Source organism: Nerophis ophidion, linkage group LG03 (genome assembly GCF_033978795.1).
Source record: "Nerophis ophidion isolate RoL-2023_Sa linkage group LG03, RoL_Noph_v1.0, whole genome shotgun sequence".
Taxonomy (NCBI): Eukaryota; Metazoa; Chordata; class Actinopteri; order Syngnathiformes; family Syngnathidae; genus Nerophis; species Nerophis ophidion.
This window is the reverse complement of record NC_084613.1, coordinates 47,756,281-47,780,302: the sequence shown is the minus strand read 5'-3', so window position 1 is coordinate 47,780,302 and position 24,022 is coordinate 47,756,281. Positions and strand designations below refer to the sequence as shown.

Genomic DNA, 24,022 nt, shown 5'->3' with positions numbered 1-24,022 from the left:
AAAACTTCTGGCAAAATGCATTTTCCATTCATTTTCATTTACCAGCGCACAAGATAGTGACAGCGTCTCCCAGAATACACCTTCAGCATGCTAAAAAGTTGGTTCCATCATAAATTGCACTGGAGCAGTGCTTGTAATAGACTGCCACCGATGGTGTAGTTGCATGCTGCATGTTTCACAACAGCAAAGTGCCACAGGCTGAAGCATAACATGAGTGTGGAGACTGTAGAGAAATAAGTGTCTCTGTGGGGACAGACAATAACTATTACAAAATCTTCATTTAAATAGGGTGGTCTGCACTTATCATTTGCGCAAGCAGTCTTAGTAGATCACCAAATTATACGGCCACTAATAGTACACACGTGTTTTAGCTTGCACACACTATTCAGTACTTGTTATTTGAGACTTTAGTATATCAGACCCTAACACTATTGAGGATGGCTGTCAGAGCACAGCTGATTTCTTGTACACCGGAATTGTTTTGACAACACATATAAAGAAAAGAAAGCACAGAAGAAGAATTCACTAATGGATTAAAGGGTAGAAGTGGTATTGAAGCAAATCAATACATTAGGGACACCTTTTTTGCAGTTTATTTCCCATTTCCAGTAGACAATGGTGTGTAAAACAGAGACTTAATAGGTTTCTAATTCCTACGAAAAAAGCTAGTGTAACATGATAGTAACAAATACATGTGATGTATAAGTGACGTTATGCTTTAAAGCAGTGCTTCTCTATTTAATACACTACAAAACAAAAATGAATAGAACAATTTGGGTTAATTTGTTTATTTTTTATTTAAATGACAAGGTCAGGATTAATGGCTTCAAAGAGTTTTGTAGTGCACAGCTTTTAAAAGTAGGGTTTGAAGTATGATACTGATAAAGCATGACCCCCGTCCCCGTATTCAGGGGCACCCACCCCACTATGAGAAGCACTGCATAAAAAGGACCCAAGTGAATATTAAATGTGAATGGGATACATCAAAAGGTACACCGGTATCCATCCCATCCATTTTCTACCGCTTATTCCCTTAGGGTCGCAGGAGGGGGCGCTGGTGCCTATCTCAGCTACAATCGGGCAGGAGGCGGTCTACACCCTGGATAAGTCGCCACCTCATCGCAGGGTATATGTTTAAAAAAATATTTAAAAAATTTAATGACACTATCAGTGAGGATTAACTATAATGTTTATTATTGTAACTGTCAAACAACATCATACCAAGAGAGGTTTCTAAAATCTTGGTAAATTTATTAAACTACTTGAGACAGGCACAATTTTAGAAACACGCTTCTTCTACAAGCCACAAAGTCAGGAGTAAGAATCAGATTAATTGGCCAAGTATGTTTAACACACAAAAAATTTAACTTGGTGGACAATGCTCTCTTTGTTCAATGCAAGAAACAAAGAAAAAGGCAACAACTACAAGAGAGAGCACAGTACCATGGTGCCATAAATAATAAACATATTTTTAAAAATTAACTAAGCTTGATTGTGATTTCTGATACAGCGCTTGTATTGGTTTGTATCAAGTACGAGTGAGTCGCTTGTGAAATATTTCAGATATATTAGTCATTACGGTGCTTTCTTTTTGGTATTTTGTAACTTCAGTGGATAAGCAGCAATTACTATGTTGACTTTTGATATACCGGTATCAGAATTTGAAGGTGTACCTAATAAAACTTTTGCCTTGTCAGTTTGTCGCCGGGTCACTTGGCGGGTTGTCAGGGCAGCTGCCCGCCTCCGAATTCTTCTTTGTCTGGGAGTAGAGCTCAGCACGCAACTCCTCCAAGGAAAATTCGGTGGTGCCGCTAAAGAGAAGCTCTTTGCAGTACATGCTCTTTTCCAGCTCTTTGCCCGATTCGGCTTCTTTCTGTCTTTGTTTGTGCTCCAGCAGTTTTTTCAGAGGAGTGTCTTCTCTGCAGGGCTTGCGTGCTGATAAAACGTTGTTCACCGTCGGGTAGATCTTGCACGGCGTCCTGAGCAAGGGGTCACGCGCACACCATATAGTAAGAAAAGAAAAAGCTTAGTCACAATGGTCACAAAGAAAAACTTCAATATGTTTTTTTTTTACTTGCTTTTAAATAATGATCCACATTTCAAAATAACAGATGCTCAAAGAAAAATGTTATATATTCAATCATACAATTGAAAATATCATGCAAATTTTCAGACCATATTTTATTCACTCTTTTTAAAAATTACAAATAGGTTGCAAACTATATACTGTACCACATATATGTATATAGGACAGTTACATTGACAGTGCAGTTTTAAATACACAGTCCAAACCAGCCATGCCTTGTCAAAGTAGCCAGTAAAATGTGAACAAGCTCCATTTACCAGCTTGGAAATATGGTATGTCAGGTTGCAATCTGATAGGCAAAATTCAAACAACGGTGCAGTTCCCCTTAAAGTATTATCTTGATATTATTTGTATTTTGTAAAACACATTTTTGCTACGAGTGTTTCGCAAAGCACCAACTCGGCGAATATAAATAAAAGAAAGAAAATGTGAGCAAACCCTAATAAAGTTAAGCTTTTACCAAAGGCAGGAATCATAAATGAAGCTTTCAGCACATATACAATGTTGACGTCTCTAGTTATATTTTGATAAAGACGGGAAAAAGCATGTTACTCGTAAACGGCCAGTGCAACAACAAACATTGCTGTTGATGCAAAGTTAAACCATGAAATACAAAGTTACCCCAGCAAAATCAAAGCATTATTTATCCGGGAGAGTTTTGATACCAATTTCCTTGGCCTACCCACACACAAAGAAGTTGTAGACCTCCATTCTTTTACAACTTTCATCTATTTTTTCATGTAGAATGACATCTGACGCACAAGTGCTCAGTGGCCTTGTGGTTACGGTGTCCGCCCTGAGATCGGTAGGTCAAGATTTCAATCCCCGGCCGAGTCGTACCAAAGACTAAAAAAATGGGACCCATGGTCTTACCTCCCTGCTTTGCCCTCAGCATCAAGGGTTGGAATTGGGGGTTAACTCACCGAAAATGATTCCCAGGCACGGCCACCGCTGCTGCCCACTGCTCCCCTCACCTCCCAGAGGGTGAACAAGGGAATGGGTCAAATGCAGAGGACACATTTCACCACACCTAGTGTGTGTGAGAAAATCCTTGGTACTATAACTTTTTTTTTAACTTAACTTAAGATAGTTTCACATGTCTGGGAACGCGCCCAACAGATATTTTTTGATGTTACTCAAAAAAATATTTTGTTTTTTTTATAAAATATAGTGATCTATTCCATTGCATAGTTTGATGTCTTGCTCGTATCTGCTTTTGGCAGGAAGATCAAGGCCCCTTGCGTACTTAGATAATTTCCGTGCTGCTTGTTTCAAAACTGCCATCGTGGCTTGGTTCACCACTATTTTTATTTTCACTTCTGGGAAGAAGTCATGTGTCAGTATACAAGCAATAGTTATTCTATTGTTTAACTACTCACATTTTTGGAAGCTCATCTGACTCCTCAACATATGGTTGGAAAGTGGGTTTCAAAGTAGGAGGCGGATCCATCATCGTGTTTCCAAATCTGGACTTCTGGCGCATCTAAGAATGGGAAAATTAAGAGAAAATATAAGCAGACATTACAGGGCATTGATTTTGATAGAATATATATTCACCATACCTTCACATCACACCATTTTTCCACAACCTTCTCATTTTCTTTTGCCTTAGCAGGAGGGGGAGCCAACCAAGGCTCAAATTTAGTTTCCAAAGGAGCGGCATCCGCCTTGTTCTCATCATAGACCACCAGCTTACTATTGCTGCTGTGGCTACTGCTTTCGCCAACAGTTGGGACACGTAAACTCAGTCCCTTTGAGACACCTACACACATTTAAACATTGAAAAACATTTTAAATCACCTTTTACTGCTTGCAATTTTCATTCCAATACAGTCTAAATGGGGCCATTAATTTTTGCATTATTTTGCTTACTTTTTATTGCGGGTCCAGTTCTGTTTTTAGGCACGACTGCCTTCTTTCCTCTGGTTTTGAGTTCAGCAAGAGAAACTCTCCCAGGTTGTTCGAGCTCATAATCACTGTCAGTCTCACTTAATTTCTTTATCACCTGTCGGGACACACGAGACTGCAGCATCCTAAAAAAATGGAACATTGGAATTAGATGCAGGGAAAGGGTTACAGTGGCTACAAAAAGTGAACATAACCTTGTAACCAGCTGTGGAAAATTATGTAAATTATTACTTGTGACCAATTGATTCAGAATCGATTCCCAAACTCATTGTCACAATTTTATTTGGTATAAAATAATTATTAAAAAAACATTCACAAAACAGGTTCTGGGTTACAAAAACTCCTCTTGGCTGCTGATGTATGACATATATGCAAAACGAGAAAGCAGAGAAGTGGTCTGAAAAGATTTATGTTTGAAAATTATTAAGAATTTTTTTTATTGATGAATGGATTTATAATCAACATAAATAAGAATTGCGATTCAGATGTAAACCAGCACCTGTATACAACAAGAGTAATTTTTGTTGAAAATGTTGACCCCAATTCAAAGGGGAAGGCGTTCACAAAGGCATCTGAACGAGTTGTAGACACACGGGAGATAATGTTTTACAAGCCGGCCAATCACAGCCTTTACGCGTTGCGACGTTAGATTTTTTTATGGAAGATGCACTTCATGCTACAAAAGAGGATTTGCAAGGGGAAGAAACGACAGAATAGCCAGTGTGTGAAATGGAAACCGGAGGAATTAACTAAAATGTGTACCTGGGGTGCAGCAAAGCCTACAATTGTATTCAAGGGTCAAAATGCGCTCCGGGAACAGGGAACAAAAAATGCATACAAATTGGCAATGTCTGTACGTATGTACTCTATGTGATAAAAAGACAGTCGAGTAGCCCAAATAATACAATAGTAGATGCTTCAGTGTTTCCTCTTGATTGCCATCATACCTTTGGCAGTGGGGTCAGAAGTTGCAACGGTGTATACATCATCTTTAAGAAGGAAAAAAGTATACCGGTACATACATTTAAAATGAATCTGTGTTTTTATTAATTAATGTTAATTTCTTACATTATATAATGACATTATGTAAGACATTGTATGTAAGATAGATTATGTAATATATAAAAAATGTTAGTGTACAATGTAATTAGTCAAAAAAAAAATTCGAGAGATTTCTCCAATCCGTTTAGTCACTTTTTCTTTATTAAAAACGACCAGCAACAAATATATCATCTATTTCTGATGTTAATGTAGACTGTACTTGTGTTTAAAGACCTATTTCTGTCACGCCAAACAAACTGTGAGCCGCACAGAGCCTAACATCACACTGTCGTCCGTAAAAGCCGCCACTCCTCTTAGATTTCAAAGATCGCTTTCCTCGGGCATATCTCGGATATATTAAAGTATGTCACAAAACAAACATGCTACTTGCTCCAGACAATCATGTGCGTCGGGCTGGGCGATATACTCAATATATCGCGGGTTTGTCTCCGTGCGATATAGAAAATGACTATTTTGTGATATTAGAGTATACGTTCTCACGCAGTTGCTTTTAGCTGCTGGCATTACACTGCATGCGTTTCCCACTCTTTCTTGTCTCTCCTTCTCACAGAGACTTAAAACAAGGGCACCTTATTACATACGTCACGTGTGCAACGTCACACGCTCCCACGGAGCAGAGAGGTAGCGACATGGTAACGTTAGCATTGATGCTAACGGTGCGGTGCAGGTGGTAATACGAGAGAGAGAAGGTGCGAATCTGGTAACAAATGAAGGAAGAATTCATTCCCAAGAAATACAGCACGTGGTTCATCGTCTGGCGGTGGTTTGGCTTCAAGCGGGATGATGTCTAACAATTATGCGGCAAAAGCGTTGCTACAAAAAGTAGCACCACTGCTAATGTAGCATCATTTGAAAAGTCACCCGTTAGAGAATAAAAATTGCTTCAAAGTCCGCATGTCAACATCTACGTTGGGTGCCACACCAACAAAATGCCAAAGCAACTATTTCCAGACGTATGAAACAAACAGTAAACAACAGAAGGAGATAACGTCCGCAGGAACCTACCACATAGCGAAGGACATATACTATTTGATTTCCTATTATGCAGCTCATTTTTATTTGACACTTGTTGAAATATTTTGTGTGGCATCATGCACTAAAGTGCACTGTATTTGTTTTAAACTATTCTAGTGGCGTTCTGTAAAAAAAGTGCACTTTAATTTAGTGTTGTTTTGATATGTCATCTTAGTGACATCATACACAAAAGTGCACTCAGCTTGTTTTAAAATGTCTCTGACAATCTTGCACTTTCTGTTTTGGAAATGACATGAATGTTTGTGCCAGTGTTAAATTAATACAGTTTTGGTAAATTTAATTAGTTGTGGTTTCCCTCTCTGCAACAAAGTTTAAAATAAGCATATATTTATGAAGTATGAACAAGAATGTTTTAATGTAGACACAAAGAATCATTATCCTGCTGTGATTACATGCATCAAGTGTTCATTCACGGCTAAGGCAAAATATTGAGGTATCTATCGTGTATCGTGATATGGCCTAAAAATATCGAGATATTAATAAAAGGCCATACCGCCCAGTTCTATGTGCGTATTGCTTACGTCATCACATCATCTGGTTTTAGCAGAGCTGTTTTCACCGGTGATCAAAGTCCTTTTTCAGCGGCCAAATTTTCGGTGCATCACTAGTCAATTGCTTGGATTTTAGTAATGTCACTTCCTGCTCATTGAATATGCGTGGTGGTCAAGCAGCATCTGTTCTCAATGGGTATTCTGTGACATTTAGCCTTTCTCAAAGAAAAATGCCCCTTTGCTTGCTTTGTTTTCGGCTGTACAACAAATCTTATGTTGATAAATTATAGATATCAATTCTATTGCATTGATAAATGATAAATGGGTTGTACTTGTATAGTGCTTTTCTACCTTCAAGGTACTCAAAGCTGTTTGACACTACTTCCACATTTACCCATTCACACACACATTCACACACTGATGGAGGGAGCTGCCATGCAAGGCGCTAACCAGCACCCATCAGGAGCAAGGGTGAAGTGTCTTGCTCAAGGACACAACGGACGTGGCGAGGTTGGTACTAGGTGGGGATTGAACCAGGGACCCTCGGGTTGCGCACGTCCACTCTCCAACTGCGCCACGCCGTCACAATAGTTAAGATTTTTTGTTCGTATCTGCTCTTAGCAGGAAGACCCAGGGCCCTTTTGTACTCATATAGTTTGCGTGCAGCTTGCTGCACAACAGCCGTCTTGGCTTAATTGACCACCGCTTTTTTCCTCTTCCAGGAAGAAGTCACGTGTCATAAAACAAGCAATAGTGCGCAAATAAATTACATATATTTATTCATACTGTAATGGCTTGCTGGTGTTAATGTGCACTGTATGTTATGTTCATTGTTCCCGTGTTGGCGGGGAATGAGAAAGTGTTGTTGTGTGTCTGGGATGCAGGGACGGACGTGTGTGCACAGAAGGGATTGAGTGTTAGAATTGGGCCGGTTGTCACTATAAGATTGGCAATAAAAGTTAAAAAGAGCTTTGGACTTTGTGTGTCTTTTTCTGGGCGCTACAATACCTTATAATTTTTTTTTACGTAAAACTAAACATCTCATTTTTTAGGTCTGGTGGCTAATATTTTGCTGTGGTGGGCTGCTACAATCAATTACATTAAGGAGAAACCCTGTGCCTACTTGTGAAACTGTTGAAGTTTGTCGATAGGCTGGGCAAACATCTTGAGTCCTTCTTGGTAGATCATGTCAGCTTTGAGGAAGTCGCCACGGTTTTCATACTCCTCTGACCAGGCAATGTAGAAGGCCGCCCTGGTTGTCCCTATACCTTGAGCTTGCATGTACCTGTAAAAGTCCAAGCGTTCCAGAAAGCAGCGGGCCTGATAAACACACACACACACACACACACACACACACATTGAGGTTTTAACATTAAATCAGTTAGTGAGGTTATGACAGCTTAGTAAATTACTGAATCAGAATCCGCACGTATTTGATCCAGAGGTCAACGTAGCGAGGATCATTGTGATACTTCTCTTCATCTGTGAATCGGGTGACAGCTTGTTCCAACAGTTTGCTCAGGTTGCTGTCCTTTCCTCCCTGTGGAAACATTTGCTCTGACCATTTGATGTACCTGTTTAACACAGAACCGCATGAGGTGAACAACAATGGTTTATTAGCGCTGACGAGAACACTGTAATTTACACTTACCGATCCCAAACATCAAGTGGATCATCTCCATCGTACAGCCACAATTCCTTCTCAAAAGCCCTAAATACAAGACATATTTCAGTGTCCTAAAAAATCTTCATTTCTCAAGTAAACATACTGTTTCTGTTGGAGGATGGAAGTGCTTGGGCCATCTTTAGTTTGACTGAGCGCCTCCAGCAAAGCTGACATGTTCCTTCCTCGTCTCAAGGGCTTAATGTTCTCTTTGCAAAGCTCCCATTCCGCATCCTCCCCGTCTGCCATTGTGGAAAGCAGCTGCACACAAACACACAAAGAAGAGCTTACAAAAAAAATGCCATTTTTTTAAAAATCAATCTGATCCACCTATTTTCTGTTTTGTTTGTCCCCAGTAGGGTTAAGGGTGAGCTGAGCCTGTAGCCTATCATTGCTGACTGTATGGTACACCCTGGACTGGTCACTAGTCAATCACAGGACATTTACACTCACACCTAGGAATAATTTCCAAATAGCATAAACTGCATGTTTTTGAACAGTGGGAGGAAGAGTAAAAAACAACAAGCATTGAACCTATTGAAGATTTGAACCCAGATCGTTTGAGTGTCATTCTCACCACAATTAATAGCAGTGGAAGCAGCTGTACCCCATTCTTTTCAGGAGGTGTGAAATAAAAGTAACAAAAATAAAGAAACAATTAAAAAATATATAGGATCCAGATAAATGTGTTACTGATCAGAAGCCGCACGTATTTGATCCAGAGGTCAACGTAGCGAGAATCATTGTGATACTTCTCATCTGTGAATTGGGTGAAAGCTTGTTCCAACAGTTTGCTCAACATTTTAGTTTACTAGTGCCCATTGTCATATTGTAAACCAGTGGTGCCCCAACCACCGTGACTGCATTTTCTCCGACTTAACTTAACTTAAAACCTTAACAGCTGCTTTAAGGTTTTACTAATTACATATAAAATACTACACAGTCTAGCTCCAGCCTATCTTGCCGATTGTATTGTACCATATGTCCCGGCAAGAAATCCGCGTTCAAAAGACTTCGGCTTATTAGTGATTCCTAGAGCCCAAAAAAAGTCTGCGGGCTATAGAGCGTTTTCCGTTCGGGCTCCAGTACTCTGGAATGCCCTCCCGGTAACAGTTCGAGATGCTACCTCAGTAGAAGCATTTAAGTCTCACCTTAAAACTCATCTGTATACTCTAGCCTTTAAATAGACCTCCTTTTTAGACCAGTTGATCTGCCGCTTCTTTTCTTTCTCCTATGTCCCCCCCTCCCTTGTGGAGGGGGTCCGGTCCGATGACCATGGATGAAGTACTGGCTGTCCAGAGTCGAGACCCAGGATGGACCGCTTGTCGGGACCCAGGATGGACCGCTCGCCTGTATCGATTGGGGTCATCTCTACACTGCTGATCCGCCTCCGCTTGAGATGGTCTCCTGTGGACGGGACTCTCGCTGCTGTCTTGGATCCGCTTTGGACTGAACTCTCGCGGCTGTGTTGGAGCCACTATGGATTGAACTTTCGCAGCATCATGTTAGACCCGCTCGACATCCATTGCTTTCGGTCCCCTAGAGGGGGGGGGTTGCCCACATCTGAGGTCTTCTCCAAGGTTTCTCATAGTCAGCATTGTCATCGGCGTTCCACTGGATGTGAATTCTCCCTGCCCACTGGGTGTGAGTTTTCCTTGCCCTTTTGTGGGTTCTTCCAAGGATGTTGTAGTCGTAATGATTTGTGCAGTCCTTTGAGACATTTGTGATTTGGGCCTATATAAATAAACATTGATTGATTGATTGATTGAACTTTGGCCTGTCCCACTAGATCAGGGGTGTCAAACTTGTTTTCATTGAGGGCCACACCACAGTCATGGCTGCCATTAGAGGGCCGTTTGAAACAGTAAATAATTAATGAATTTGCCTGCAAATTTAAATATTTCACCTTTTTTTTACATAAAGAGTAAAACAAATCTGTGGCTTTGACCACTGTTTTTACAGAAAAAACTGGCAGCGTAGTTGCCAGACTTTTACTGTAAAATATATGGTGTTATTTTATTATTATTATTTTTACAACATATTACTGTAAATAGAAATACAGTACATCTGTTTAATTTTATTTTGGAAACTCAGCTGCCAGATTTTTTCCATAATAAAATGAGGTACCATAAAATCATCAACCGTGGACTTTACAATTTAAAAAAAAGACTGATAGCTCAGTCTAAAGAATTTTACTATAAAAAAATAAAACATTGGTTGTTTTTTTTCAAACTTACAGTAATATTCTGTTAAAAAAAACTCCCTAAATTTAACAGTAAAATATATTGGTCATTGTTATAGTGTACAATTTGATGGATAACTTGCTTCGAAATCATAAGTTAAACAGATATTTAAGTATTGATTTGGATTTTGACCAACAAAGTTTGATAATATAACATTTCTTGCAATGTTGGAAACAATTTTTTTCATTATCAAACTAGGAAAAAAAAGTTTAAAAAACGAATACTTTTAGTAAGAAAATAAGAAAGTAAAGAAAGAAAATATAAGGTATTTTTATTGACACATTATTTCCAGGCTTTTGCGAGCCATATAAAATGACGTGACCCTTGAGTTTGACACCTGTGCACTAGACACATCAATAAGCTCGTTTATAGGTGTACAATAAAACTCCTCATAGGAATTTGGCATTTGTTATAACTTTGTGATATGATACGATGCCCATTTGAACATATCTAATTGCAAAGAAACACAGATTCAGCGTTATAGTGAGTTATATTTTTCATGCACTTATTCTTGCTTTATTTTACTGGCACAAAGTGGAAAGCCGGTCCCTGAAAAATAATGCCTACATTAAACCGGTCCGTGGTGGAAAAAGTTGCTACAAACTACAGCAATGTCAATGAAAATAACGAAACATTAGCTTAAAAGGATTTCAGATTCAATCGATTCCAGATATTATGACAACTATCGTCAACGGAACAAGTTTGGCAAATTACATCTTTTTCATCCACCCATTTTCTACGGGTGGCGGGGGTGCTGAGGCCTAACTCAGCTGCAATTGGGCGGAAGGCGTGGTACGCCCTGGACAAGTCGCCACCTCATCACAGGGCTAACACAGATAGACAGACAACATTCACACACTCGTGCCCGTTTAGTGTTGCTGTTTTAAGCATTTCACCAATCTCGCGCACTTTGCAAATTTGGACGCGATCTAACAGCAAAACAGTCTCCCAACACTGTGTACATGGCATCAAGGCCTATTTATCCAAGCGTAAGGGTTTGGAAACGAAGGTGTTTGGCGAGGGAAGTGTGGATTCAGGCCAAGTGGCCTATTTCATGTTCCAGGTAACCCTACATTATTGTATTTTATACATAGTAAACCAAGTCGTGGTAGTAGTTTAGTTAGTAGTTTAGTCGTGGATATACACTGTATTGTGAAGAATCCAATAAACATTTGATTTGACTTTGATTTCACCTTAAATTTGCAAAATGCGGTTGCGCATTTTGCAAATTGCACCCATTGGTATTGTGCTTACAAAATTAATCAACCTATCCCCAGGTACATGTTTTTGGCGGTGAGAGGAAGCCGGTGGAACCAGAGGGAACCAACGCAGTCATGGAGAGAACATGCAACCTCCACACAGAAAGATCCTGAGCCCGGTGTCAAGTGAAATAAGTGCTCTCTGCGAAATAAGTGCCCAAGCGTGCCGGGGCATATATTTAGCGCCTTAAAAGCGAAATATATGCCCACCCTATTGTATACAGTGGGTAAGGGACGGCTTGCCAAATAATTGCCCCTGTGGATTTGCTGATACTGTTAGCTAAAAGAAAAACCGTATCATACCAAAGTTACTGTGATATATATTGTCTTAGGCTATTAAATATGGAGAAACGGCAGGATGAAACAAATAAGATCAGTAGTTTTAATTTTGGTGAGATAAGCTTTTAAAAATAGTGGACAGTCTCTCTCTCGCTACACACACGTTGGTTTGTCAATGACGCCGCCCTGCCAAAAAACTGCCCTGCGCACGCAGGTGCGCGCATGCGCACACACCCCCTGAGCACTTATTTCGGCTGGGCACAAATTTGGCTTGAAACCTGGATTGAACTCAGGACCTTCGTATTGTGAGGCACATGCTCTAACCCCTCTTAACCCGTGCTGCCCATAACGTCAAAAAGCATTGGGGGAGAAACAAATGTATAGCGTTGCCTAATTTAAACAACAGACACTCAATGGCATATAAATGAAAAACACATGCATGCAGCAAATTGGCCCGGTAAAGCAATATCATTGCATAATAATAAGTATATTTAAGTATTATTTGGAAGCACATTGAGCAACAACGTTTTCAGTTCACAAACGCATAACTTTGAGGAGCTAACGTGCTAGCCAGCTAGCTGAAAACGACCTTAAAGTCTAATATTGTTACAGTTAACCCCCACTCTCACACCATGTACAGCTGTGAAATAGTGTATCGGAATTAACAGTTTTATTACCGCTTGCGTGAAGTGAAAAGCTTCTTCGTCGGAGATAATTTTGCGGCAGTGGGCTGGGTGACTGTTTTGAATGAGGACCGCCGACGAATTCGGAACAAAGTGATTGGAGGAACTAAAAAACGGAAATGACGTTCCAGGACCAGTTTCCGGAATACTTCCTGTTTTGTTGGCAATGATTTCCAGAAATGAGCTGAATGTCAAAATATTGTTCTAATAGTAGGCTGGCCTCGCCTGTTAACCGCTGATCGTTCCGTGACTTGACGCGCGTCGACATGGATAACCGTTGTTATTGTTGTACGTCCAAGTTCGGTGTCTTCAAAAAGGAGGTATGACGTACGTTGAATCGGACGCGACATCAAATTGGTTATAGTACCGAAACGGACGTCATACTTGTAACATGTGTGATTTTGTTGTATTTTGCGCCTAGCTGGGTTGTAAAAGCTGCGGTCGCTCCTTCTGCGCCAACTGTTTGACGTTCAATGCGGTGGTGCCCCGGCATGGCAACACCCAGCAGAAGGTTTGCAAGGAATGTCATGGTAATCTGACAAGGTACGTACATGAATTTAACCTGCATGAGAAGATTGGTTGGTGTTTGTAAACAATACACGGAGATGCTCCTCCTCATGTTTTTAGTGGGAATCTATTAAATAATGCAGAGAAATGGTCACCTCCTGAAAACTACAGAAAGTGAGTGGACAATTACGTGTGTGACTGTCATGATGTATTCATAATAAAAATTACAAAATGATGTGTATTTTGTTCCACAGGCGTGTTGCTGCGTACGAAGCCAAACAGCAGGGACAGAACACACAGCCACTTGGAGCCAGTAAATATGCTCTTGCAGGTCTTCCGCCACCTAAAGGCTTGAGTATGGAAGATCAGGCAATTGCTGAAAGGCTTCAAAGGCTGAAAGAGGACATGACACCAAGTATTATCATTTCTTATTCAGCAGTTATCCGTGTTTGTACAGTACATGGAATACTGATCGTTGTTGTGTACCTCACAGAGTCTGTCCCGTCTGACAAAGAGCTTGAGGCTCGCCTTGCAGCCCTTAAGGCTCCCAGCAAGCCAGTGCCTTCTTCACAGGAGATGGAGGACCGGCTAGCAGCGTTACAGGGCCAACCTCCTCCTTCACAAGCTCCTCCACCTGTTAATCGAACATTTATTTTGTAGTATTTACTGTCTCCTTTTGGTTTCAACCACTCACATGTATGTTCTCCTCTTTGCAGGTTCACCGGCCTCCAGATAATAGGACTCAGACTGAACAAGCGAATGACCTTCTCACTCAGATGACAGAGGAAGTTGTCATTGATCACCAGTTTTCAAATGCTGGATGTGGTAAGACAAAACACCCATTACATATTTTTTTCACCCAAGCCATTCATATAGGTGTAGCAGTTCTAAGTAACTTGATACCTGTTTTTTATGAACACCGTTCCCCCAATTCATTCAAAATAGAGAAAGAATGTTATTCTTCTCCAGATATAAATATATCAATAGAATACAGTAGTACCTCAACTTCATGTTGAAATAATTCTGTGACGGAGCTCCGAACTCAAAACAGACGTGGCTCGGTTGGTAGAGCAGTCGTGCCATCAACCTGAGGGTTCCACGTTCGATTCTCGCTTCCGCCATCCTAGTCACTGTGGTTGTGTCCATGGGCAAGACCCTCTACCAACCTGCTCCTAGTGTCATCCACACTGGTTTAAATGTAGATAATGGGTGTGACGGACTTCCAGCCGTCCTCGTGTGGGTTGCGGGTACACCTGACACAAGACGCATCGTAACAGTTTTGACCTTGATTTATTGTTTCAATAAATCTGCTGTCACTTGGCCCATTGGTCGCGTCACTTTTCAGTGCGCTCTTCCGGCTTGTCTGCTGCCGCTGCACGCCTTTCGGGGGTGGGTCATTGCTCTCTTGGTGTGGGTTGTCGCGCTCTTCGTCTGCTGGCTGGTGTTTCCTCCTCCGTGCTGCTCCCTGGCTCGTTCCTCCCTCGCCCTTTTTGTACTCTAGCAGCAGATAGACAGACTGTGAGCAGGTGTGTAGTATACGCACCTGGCTCGGATTGCCGCTGCAGTGTCGCTCCGCGTGTGTCACGCCTCTCCTCGCTGCCGCATGCCCCGCCTCCTGGCCTCCTGGCCTCCAGGTGGGCCCGCACTGCTGCTTTCCGCCCGTCGGCTGTGTCTCTCCACAATGGGTTTCACTATGTAAAGCACTTTGAGTCACTTGAGAAAAAGCGCTCTATAAATATAAATCACTTCACTTCAAAACACTTGTGTCTCAAATTAGGGTCTCCCAGTAAAATTTATATACACTTTTAATTGGTGCTTGCCTACCCCAAACACTAAGATTATAACATGTAACATTCATTAAAAACAAACTTATCGATAAGAACTATTGGATAAAAACAATACAATGGAATGTAAGTTTTGTGAAGTAATGTAATAATAATAATATGCAGCATTTACCATGGTGATTGGACTTTTATGGTATCTCATTACAGCTGCTTCTCTGGCAAACATTACATTTAAGTTACAAACCCCGTTTCCATATGAGTTGGGAAATTTTGTTAGATGTAAATATAAACGGAATACAATGATTTACAAATCCGTTTCAACCCATATTCAATTGAATGCACTACAAAGACAAGATATTTGATGTTCAAACTCAAACTTAATTTTTTTTTTGCAAATACTAATTAACTTAGAATTTCATGGCTGCAACACGTACCAAAGTAGTTGGGAAAGGGCATGTTCACCACTGTGTTACATCACATTTTCTTTTAACAACACTCAATAAACGTTTGGGAACTGAGGAAACTAATTGTTGAAGCTTTGAAAGTGGAACTCTTTCCCATTCTTGTTTTATGTAGAGCTTTAGTTGTTCAACAGTTCGAGGTCTCCGCTGTCGTATTTTACGCTTCATAATGCGTTACAAATTTTCGATGGGAGATATGTCTGGACTGCAGGCGGGCCAGGAAAGTACCCACACTCTTTTATTACGAAGCCACGCTGTTGTAACACGTGGCTTGGCATTGTCTTGCTGGAATAAAAAGGGGCGTCCATGATATCGTTGCTTGGATGACAACATATGTTGCTCCAAAACCTGTATGGACCTTTCAGCATTAATGGTGCCTTCACAGATGTGTAAGTTACCCATGCCTTGGGCACCAATACACCCCCATACCATCACAAATGCTGGCTTTTGAACTTCGCGCCTATAACAATTCGGATGGTTATTTTCCTCTTTGTTCCGGAGGACACCACGTCCACAGTTTCCAAATATAATTTGAAATGTGGACTCGTCAGACCACAGAACACTTTACCACTTTGCATCAGTCCATCTTAGATGAGCTCGGGACCAGCGAAGCCGGCCGCATTCCTTGGTGTTGTTGATAAGAGGGTTTGGCTTTGCATAGTGGAGTTTTAACTTGCACTTACAGATGTAGCGACGAACTGTAGTTACTTACAATGGTTTTATGAAGTGTTCCTGAGCCCACGTGGTGATATCCTTTACACACTGATGTTGGTTTTTGTTGCAGTACCGCCAGCGGGATCAAAGGTCCATAATATCATCGCTTACGTGCAGTGATTTCTCCAGATTCTCTGAACCTTTTGATGATTTTACGGACCGTAGATGGTAAAATCCCTAAATTCCTTGCAATAACTCGTTGAGAAATGTTGTTCTAAAACTGTTCAACAATTTGCTTACAAATTGGTGACCCTCGCCCCATCCTTGTTTGTGAATTACTTGGCATTTCATGGAAGCTGCTTTTATACCCAATCATGGCACCCACCTGTTCCCAATTAGCCTGCACACCTGTGGGATGTTCCAAATAAGTGTTTGATGTGCATTTCTAAAACTTTAACACTGATATTGATATCGGAAATCAGTCTGATATTAGCCAAAAAAGTGAATATCGGATTTTATCGGACTGAATCTAAAAACTCCGATATAAGCGCTCCGATATAAGCTGTCCATTTACCGCTGCAGCACTTCTATAATAGGCTACTCTGGTTTGATCTCACTCCAACACAGTAGGTGGCGGCAATGCCCCTTAATTAACGTAGGTGCCGGCCGCGGAAGAAGAGCGTCTCTGATCCAGCATGCACAGCCCACGTGATCACAACAACGACAACGCGTGTGCTTGCAGCAAAGTGTAGTGAATCACTACACTTTGCTGCAAGCACATCACTACTAGTGATGTCAGCTGTGTGGAAGTATTTTAACGTAAACTCGGACAGATACATTGCCGCTAAATGCAACATTTTTCAGGCGCAAGTGTCCCGTGAAGGGACAGAACCCGGAAGGTTCAATACAAGCAACCTCATCACACATTTGAAAAAACACCACAAAAAAGAACATGAGGATTTTCGCGAGAGCAGCAAGGCGAAGCAACAAACCTCTGGCTCGCTTTAGCAACCCACCCTGGCCGAAAGCTTTGCAAGACGTGACAAACTACCACGGGACAGCAAAAAGGCAAGGCCATAACAGAAAAGATAGCCCAGTTTATTGTGCTTGATGACCAGCCCCTGTCGGTGGTGAGTAATGTCGGGTTCAAACGCTTAATGGAGCACCTCGAACCTCGTTACATTATTCCTAGCCGCCACTACATTGTAGACAAAACTATACCCCAGATGCACGAGGAGGTTAAAAAATGTATTGCCGCACACGTGGAGAAGGCAAATGCTATAAGCTTCACCACAGACATCTGGAGCTCAGACCATCGTCCGCTGTCTCTGTTTTATGCTCTTGTTATTAGAGTGATATGTTAATTGTGTTTACACTATTCTTCAGTGAAGACTAAGAGTAGTTACTACATTGTTTTGGGCACAGTCAGTCAGTGAAACTGGAGCTGTGAACTCTTAACTTAGGACTGACGGTCCCTGACACAAGGCTGAAGCTTAGAGGTGACAAATCGTTCGCTGCTGCTGCTCCCAAGCTCTGGAACGACCTACCTCTGAGTGTTAGACAAGCCTCCTCTCTTCCTGTTTTTAAATCCCTCTTAAAAACATACTTTTGGCTTTTAACACTAAGTGATATCCATCCTGCAATGGCGCCCCATTATACACCTGCTGTGAACCTGTTTTTATGTTTTTTTTTTGTTTTTTTTATCTTGTTCTGTTTGTGTTGTGTTGTTTGCTCGGTCCTCGTATTATCTTTTAACCTGTCCATTGTACAGCACTTTGGCTACCTCTTTGGTAAATTTTAAATGTGCTTTATAAATAATGTTGATTTGATTTGATTAGAGCAGTTGGACAGTGGACAATATTGTGTTGTTTTTGTCCCTGCCCACAGTTGTTTCCAACATACGGTGACAGTAAAAAAATAACTGACGTGAACTTGAATTGTTTGCACTTTAAAACGTTTTTTTAATTTTTTTATTGGATTTATTTAGGTTATTTTTCAGGGTCTTCTAATTTATTTTTAATTAATTCCATTCAATTGTATAATTATGTTGGTATTAGTGGTTATTTTGCACTTTAAATATAACATTTTGTTTTTATTGGATTTGTTGAGGTAATACTCTTATGTTGAAGGTTAAAATTTATGTAACCAATTGGTTAATAATAAATGGGTCAGTTTTTTCCTATACCTACTCTTGTTGACTATTGTTTTCTGTTTTAACACTACAACATCAGTAACAGTAACATCACTTTATCAAGCCTTTTCTAACATTCCACACAAAAAAATAAGGAATAAATATATGTATTATTCGTGCCTATATCGTATCGTATTGATATCGCTATCGGCCAATACTCAAGGCTACAGTATCGGTATCGTATCGGAAGTGAAAAAGTTGTATCTGGACATCCCTATTTATCAGTATTTATTGCCACCTTTCCCAACTTCTTTGTCTTGTGTTGCTGGCATCAAATTCTAAAGTTAATGATTATTTCCACAAAAAAAAATGTTTATCAGTTTTAACTTCAAATATGTTGTCTTTGTAGCATATTTAATTGAATATGGGTTGAAAATGATTTGCAAATCATTGTATTCCGTTTATATTTACATCCAACACAATTTCCCAACTCATACGGAAACGGGGTTTGTAAATGGAGACTCTAAATTGTCCATAGATGTGTATGTATGTGAGTGTGAATGTGCACTATAGTTGACTGGTATCGTGCCTCATTCCCTAGTTAGTTAGAATAGGTTCTAGCTTACCCGAGACCCTTAACTGGCTAAGCAGTCAAATTAATTAATGCATGTACGCTTGTAAAGATAAAGATCACTCAATAAACACCTTACCCTTCATCAAGGTTGGCCCCTGGTATAAACACACTATGTCACGTGTGTCAAACTCATTTTAGATGGGGGCCACATGGAGAAAAATCTACTCCTAAGTGGGCCGGACTGGTTAAATCACGGCACGATAACTTTGAAATAAAGACAACTTCGCATTGTTTTCTTTGTTAAAAAATAGAACGAACACATTCTGAAAATGTACAAAATCATAACCTTGTTGGGTTTTTTTCACACGTACAAGTTGCAGCTAATAGTGTTCTATTTGTATTTGTTATTATTTATACTTTCTGAATAAATTATGTGATAATGTTCATCAGTCAAATCATTGGTGTTAAATTTCCATTTATCAAGATCTAAAAATAAAATCTAAATCAAATTACAGGAAGTTATTTATGTAATTTGCAAATTTTCCTCGACTGGTGCACTAACATCATGTGGTTTATTTTATTTTTTTATATATGTAACATCATCTACAAAGATACAAATAATTGCGACATCTAGTGGACACATATAGAACAGCAGTTTCTTTCATTAAAATATTCTGGCTCATTTTTATACTTAGCAAACTCATCCTGGGCGGTATGGCTCGTTTGTGGCGGTATAATTCGGTCGGTAGAGTGGCCGTGACAGCAACTTGGGGGTTCCAGGTTCGATCCCCGCTTCTCCCAACCCAGTCTCTGCCGTTGTGTCCTTGGGCAAGACACTTCACCCACCTTCTCCCAGTGCCACCCACACTGGTTTAAATGTAACTTAGATATTGGGTGTCACAATGTAAAGCACTTTGAGTCACTAGAGAAATATATAAATATAATTCAATAATTCACTATCCCACGAGCCGGTTAAAACCTGTTTATGGGCCTGGTCCGGCCCGCGGGCCGTAAGTTTGACACCCCTGCTCTATGTGGTTATCTGTGCTAAAGTTTTATTCAGCGGTGAGTCCACATGTCCTTTGTAATAGGTTTAGTTCAGTTCATTCAAAAAGCCCGTAGAGATGATTGTTCATTTAGCATCAGTTTGAACGCCATCATTGTGACAGATTTACAGCCGTAATTCTCAAACGACTGTACTGTTTAAGATATTGTAGTCAAACATTTCCCCTACATATATAGTTTGAAAACTTTTTTTTTTTTTTTTTTTTATAATTTTTGACATTTATTGTATTTTGTTTACTTTTTCAATTAATGCCGAAACGGCACCGCAGTTTTGAACTGGCTTCTTAGTGGTTGGAGATATTGACCACTTTTGGACCTTTCAACTTATTTATTTTTTTTACATTTTCATATGAACTTTGGACATCATCTGTAAAATGAACAGATGACTACTGAATATGATGGATTGAAATTAATTGAAAGTTGTCAGTGTCGTCTTGTTTATTGTTCATATGTGATTATTTATAGTAAATACAAATCTTTAGATAAATTGTTAAATTTGACCTATTGATTACAGTTTTATAGATATTGCACAAAAGCATGTTTACAACCTTTTAAAATATGTTTTTCAACATTTTAAAGCCCTCTAGACATGAAATAATACCCACATAGTCACATTTACAGCCAGTCTGCTGTCCCCTTCAAGGTTTCTCATTGTCATCCCATTGGGTTGAGTTTTTTCTTGCCATGATGTGGGATCTGAGCCGAGGATGTCGTTGTGGCTTGTGCAGCTCTTTGAGACACTCGTGATTTAGGGCTATATAAGTAAACATTGATTGATACAGCCAGAAACTTTGAATTATAACGTGGCAAGGATTATTAAGTATTATAATACTTACTAGCCTGCAGTCAGCTATAGCTCCTAGTGTGTTATACAAGTAATATTAAAGACATGGGGCCACAAACTAATTCTTAAATGCCTGGTACTCTCTGCAGTTGAGTGAAAAATCCCTCCTGGCTACTATTTGAGTTAGTATTATGTTGCCAGATGAAAATGATCGAATGAACAACCTCAACAAAGGAGAAGAGACGACACAGGAGGACAATCTGGAGCAGAACCAAGATTCGGGGAGGCAGCTTGAGACTGAGGCAGACCATGTTCTTAAAGAGGCTAAAGAAGCCCTGAAGAAGGATCATCATTCTGATGAGCAGATTCTCCACATGGCTAAGAGAATTGCACAGCTGAAAGGACACGACCCAGACAAAGGTCCAAAGCTTGTCTTGTTTGTGTGATCTGTAGTCAGAGTAAACCATTCATTATATAACATTCACAGCTTGATGACAGAACACAAGATCTATGTTCCTTTTCTTGTTTCAGTTAAGATGGAGGACATCAAAAAGCCAGACAGTGATGAGGAAACAGAAGAAGAAGCCATAATGAGGGTTTTAAAGCAGGTATTACTGTATGATTGTGTGGATGAAGGTGACCCGCTTATGTAAGACGAACATTGATCTTGCGACTCCATTACACCAGTTAAGATATTTAAATGACAAAATGTATGGCTTTTGTTACAGCTCTCAGAAGAAGCGGCACTCGATGAGGCCAGTGGCTACAACATACCTCCAGAACACAGTGGTCCACGCAACAGAGAGAGGAAAAAATCATCCAAGAAACCTGTATGAAACCATAAGAAAAATATACATTTAAATATTTCCAAACTACAAATGAGAAAAGGCAAAATGTGATTGTTTTTTCCCGCATGTTTACAGAAGAGTAAAAGTTCACCAGTAGCTGTAAAATCGGCACATCAGCCATCTGACAGTGACGACGATGAACTTCCGTGGTGTTGCATCTGTAATCACGACGCCACTCTGCGCTGTCACACCTGCGATGGAGACTTGTACTGCAACCGCTGCTTCAGGTTAGAGCTGGGAATCTGAGGGGAGCTCGCAATACGGTGCTATTTGAGATACAGTAATAGTATTTCGCTATGGCAGGGGTCGGGAACCTTTTTGGCTGAGAGAGCCATGAAAGCCAAATATTTTCAAATGTATTTCCGTGAGAGCCATATAATATTTTGTAACACTAAATACAACTAAATGCATGCATTTTTAGGTAAGACCAACATTTTTAGAGTACAATAAGTATCTTATTCTTTTTAATAACATGTTTATTCTGAAGCTAACCAATAATAAATACAATTATTCTTCCCATTAAAGCGACTTCTTGAACAGGTGCGATAGAAAACAATGGATGCATGAGAATGTTTTATAAATTGAACATTATTTTTAATACTGTGATTACCTGTGTAATTATTACGTATTTATCGTGTTAAGCAATGTCAGCTAAGATTTATCTGAGAGCCAGATGCAGTCATCAAAAGAGCCACATTTGGCTCGAGAGCCATAGGTTCCCTACCCCTGCGCTATGGCGATGGTGCTATAAGGCTAAAAAAATAAGATCAGAAAAATAAAACCTCAGTACGTATTTTGCACTCTAATTTAACCAGGGTGTAAACAGCAATAGTGCAACAAAAGTAATACTGTTTTAGTGCAACATAATAGTAAACAGGATTATTAATAGAGTGCTCCATGCAGGTGGGAGGCATATAACAGTTTTGCATGTTTTGTAATAAATAAATACAGTCTATATTAATATGGGTGAAGCTAACAGTTAATTAATAACTACATTTGTAGTGATGAGTTCAAAATATGTTGACAATGTTTATTTCAAGTTTTTGTTGCTTATTACAGAAGTGTTAGAGAAATTATCTCTTGAATACACCTACAAATGAGAGCTAATGAAGGATTAAATGTAAAAAATAAACGTATTACAGAATACTCGTGTAAGGAAAATGTAACAGTTGTGGAAAAAAATTACTTCTATTTTCTTAACATCCTGTGGAATTTTAACTATGTCAGGAAAGCACACTAGTAAGTCCAAATATTATTGGGAATTACTTACACAAAAGGAAGAATTAAAACAAACAAACACACATAAAACAATACAACAAGAGTGAATTGATAGTTGTTTCATGAGGTTAAATAACGCGACTATTCACTGTATTCATATATAGTCACTCCTACTTCAGATATCACTGCATGCATTTCTTTCAATTTCACCCACTGCCTTGATGCCAAATCAAGATGAATTAGAAACTCAGGAGGTGACCCAAATAAATTAGAGGCAAGCTGCTGCCATACTGCCAAGCAGCATGCATATGAAATATTTAGTGTTATGAATTATCAATCTACAATCTCTTATCTCCACAGGGAAGGACATGATAAATATGACAGGAAGGAGCACCGCACCTCCAATTACACTGCACCAAAGAAGAAAAGGAAGTCCTGATAGTTAGTGACACTGATGGCCAACTGTGGTGAATTTGTGCTTTAACCATTAATTAATGTTGATTTAAAAGTCTTGCAATAACTCTAAAACAAATCCAACCTGTAGAACTCTAGTCACGCAATATGTCAAATACGTATACTGTAAGTTAATGAATCTTAATAAAGTGTTGACATGGAAAAACAATTTTAGTGGAATCTTTAATGTCACTAAAGTGACACAATTCCATGGAACCCACAGGGTTTTAAAAAGTCAAAATTCAAATATTTTGAATTTAGGGCGTTAAAATGTCTTAAATTCATAATCTCATAGAAAGTCTTCAATACGACTATGTAGGTTCTTAAAAATATAACATGTTTATTAAAAACAATTGCATTAACTTTTGACTCAATTTTAAATGTTTCAATAATTGAGGGTGCTATTCATGAATACAAAACACAACTAAAGTACTTGCGCAGCCCGGTCAGAAATAATCAAACACAACTGGCGAGTGTGTGGTGCTGTGTGCATGTCGCGGCTTGTTTGCTAGCAACAGAGTTTACAAAAGCCCTCAGCAAAGCCAAGTTATTTGTGTAAGATGGGCAAGTGCAAGTTGAAAGATTTGTGGTTACAAAACAAACAAGTTCATGCAGAATTGAAGCCGGGGGATGAAAAGTATAAAATGTTTTCACCAATGTCACAACTCGGGTCAAAACCTAGATGTGGCGCCATCGTGGAGGTCAGTGTATATAAACATTGTAGTGGAAGTGAATGGAACAATAATGAAAAAGTTGAAAATCCGAGACAAGTCTGTGTCAAAAGGTGCCAAAACACCTGTACAAATGTACTGGGATCCATTTGTAATTGTATGT

The 24,022-nt window shown here is 39.7% G+C and overlaps 2 protein-coding genes across 2 annotated transcripts; one reads left to right on the top strand and one right to left on the bottom strand.

Annotated features, from left to right (window-relative positions):
• Positions 1-577: 577 nt before the first annotated feature.
• Positions 578-12,862, bottom strand: bub1bb (BUB1 mitotic checkpoint serine/threonine kinase Bb). The gene is made up of 9 exons (XM_061895430.1): positions 12,704-12,862; positions 8,352-8,506; positions 8,234-8,293; positions 8,012-8,156; positions 7,706-7,902; positions 3,959-4,119; positions 3,649-3,848; positions 3,466-3,569; positions 578-1,979 (listed from the first exon to the last, which is right to left on the bottom strand). The coding sequence occupies exons 2-9, from the start codon at positions 8,492-8,494 to the stop codon at positions 1,694-1,696; spliced, it is 1,296 nt and encodes a 431-aa protein (XP_061751414.1). The 5' UTR covers positions 8,495-8,506; positions 12,704-12,862; the 3' UTR covers positions 578-1,693.
• On the top strand, positions 12,828-23,357 carry zfyve19 (zinc finger, FYVE domain containing 19). Its single transcript, XM_061895431.1, has 11 exons — positions 12,828-13,029; positions 13,131-13,252; positions 13,337-13,390; positions 13,471-13,631; positions 13,710-13,852; positions 13,933-14,041; positions 20,871-21,089; positions 21,201-21,277; positions 21,398-21,499; positions 21,593-21,744; positions 23,096-23,357. Exons 1-11 carry the CDS (start codon positions 12,976-12,978, stop codon positions 23,172-23,174), a joined length of 1,272 nt encoding a protein of 423 aa, XP_061751415.1. The 5' UTR covers positions 12,828-12,975; the 3' UTR covers positions 23,175-23,357.
• The last annotated feature ends 665 nt before the right edge of the window (positions 23,358-24,022 follow it).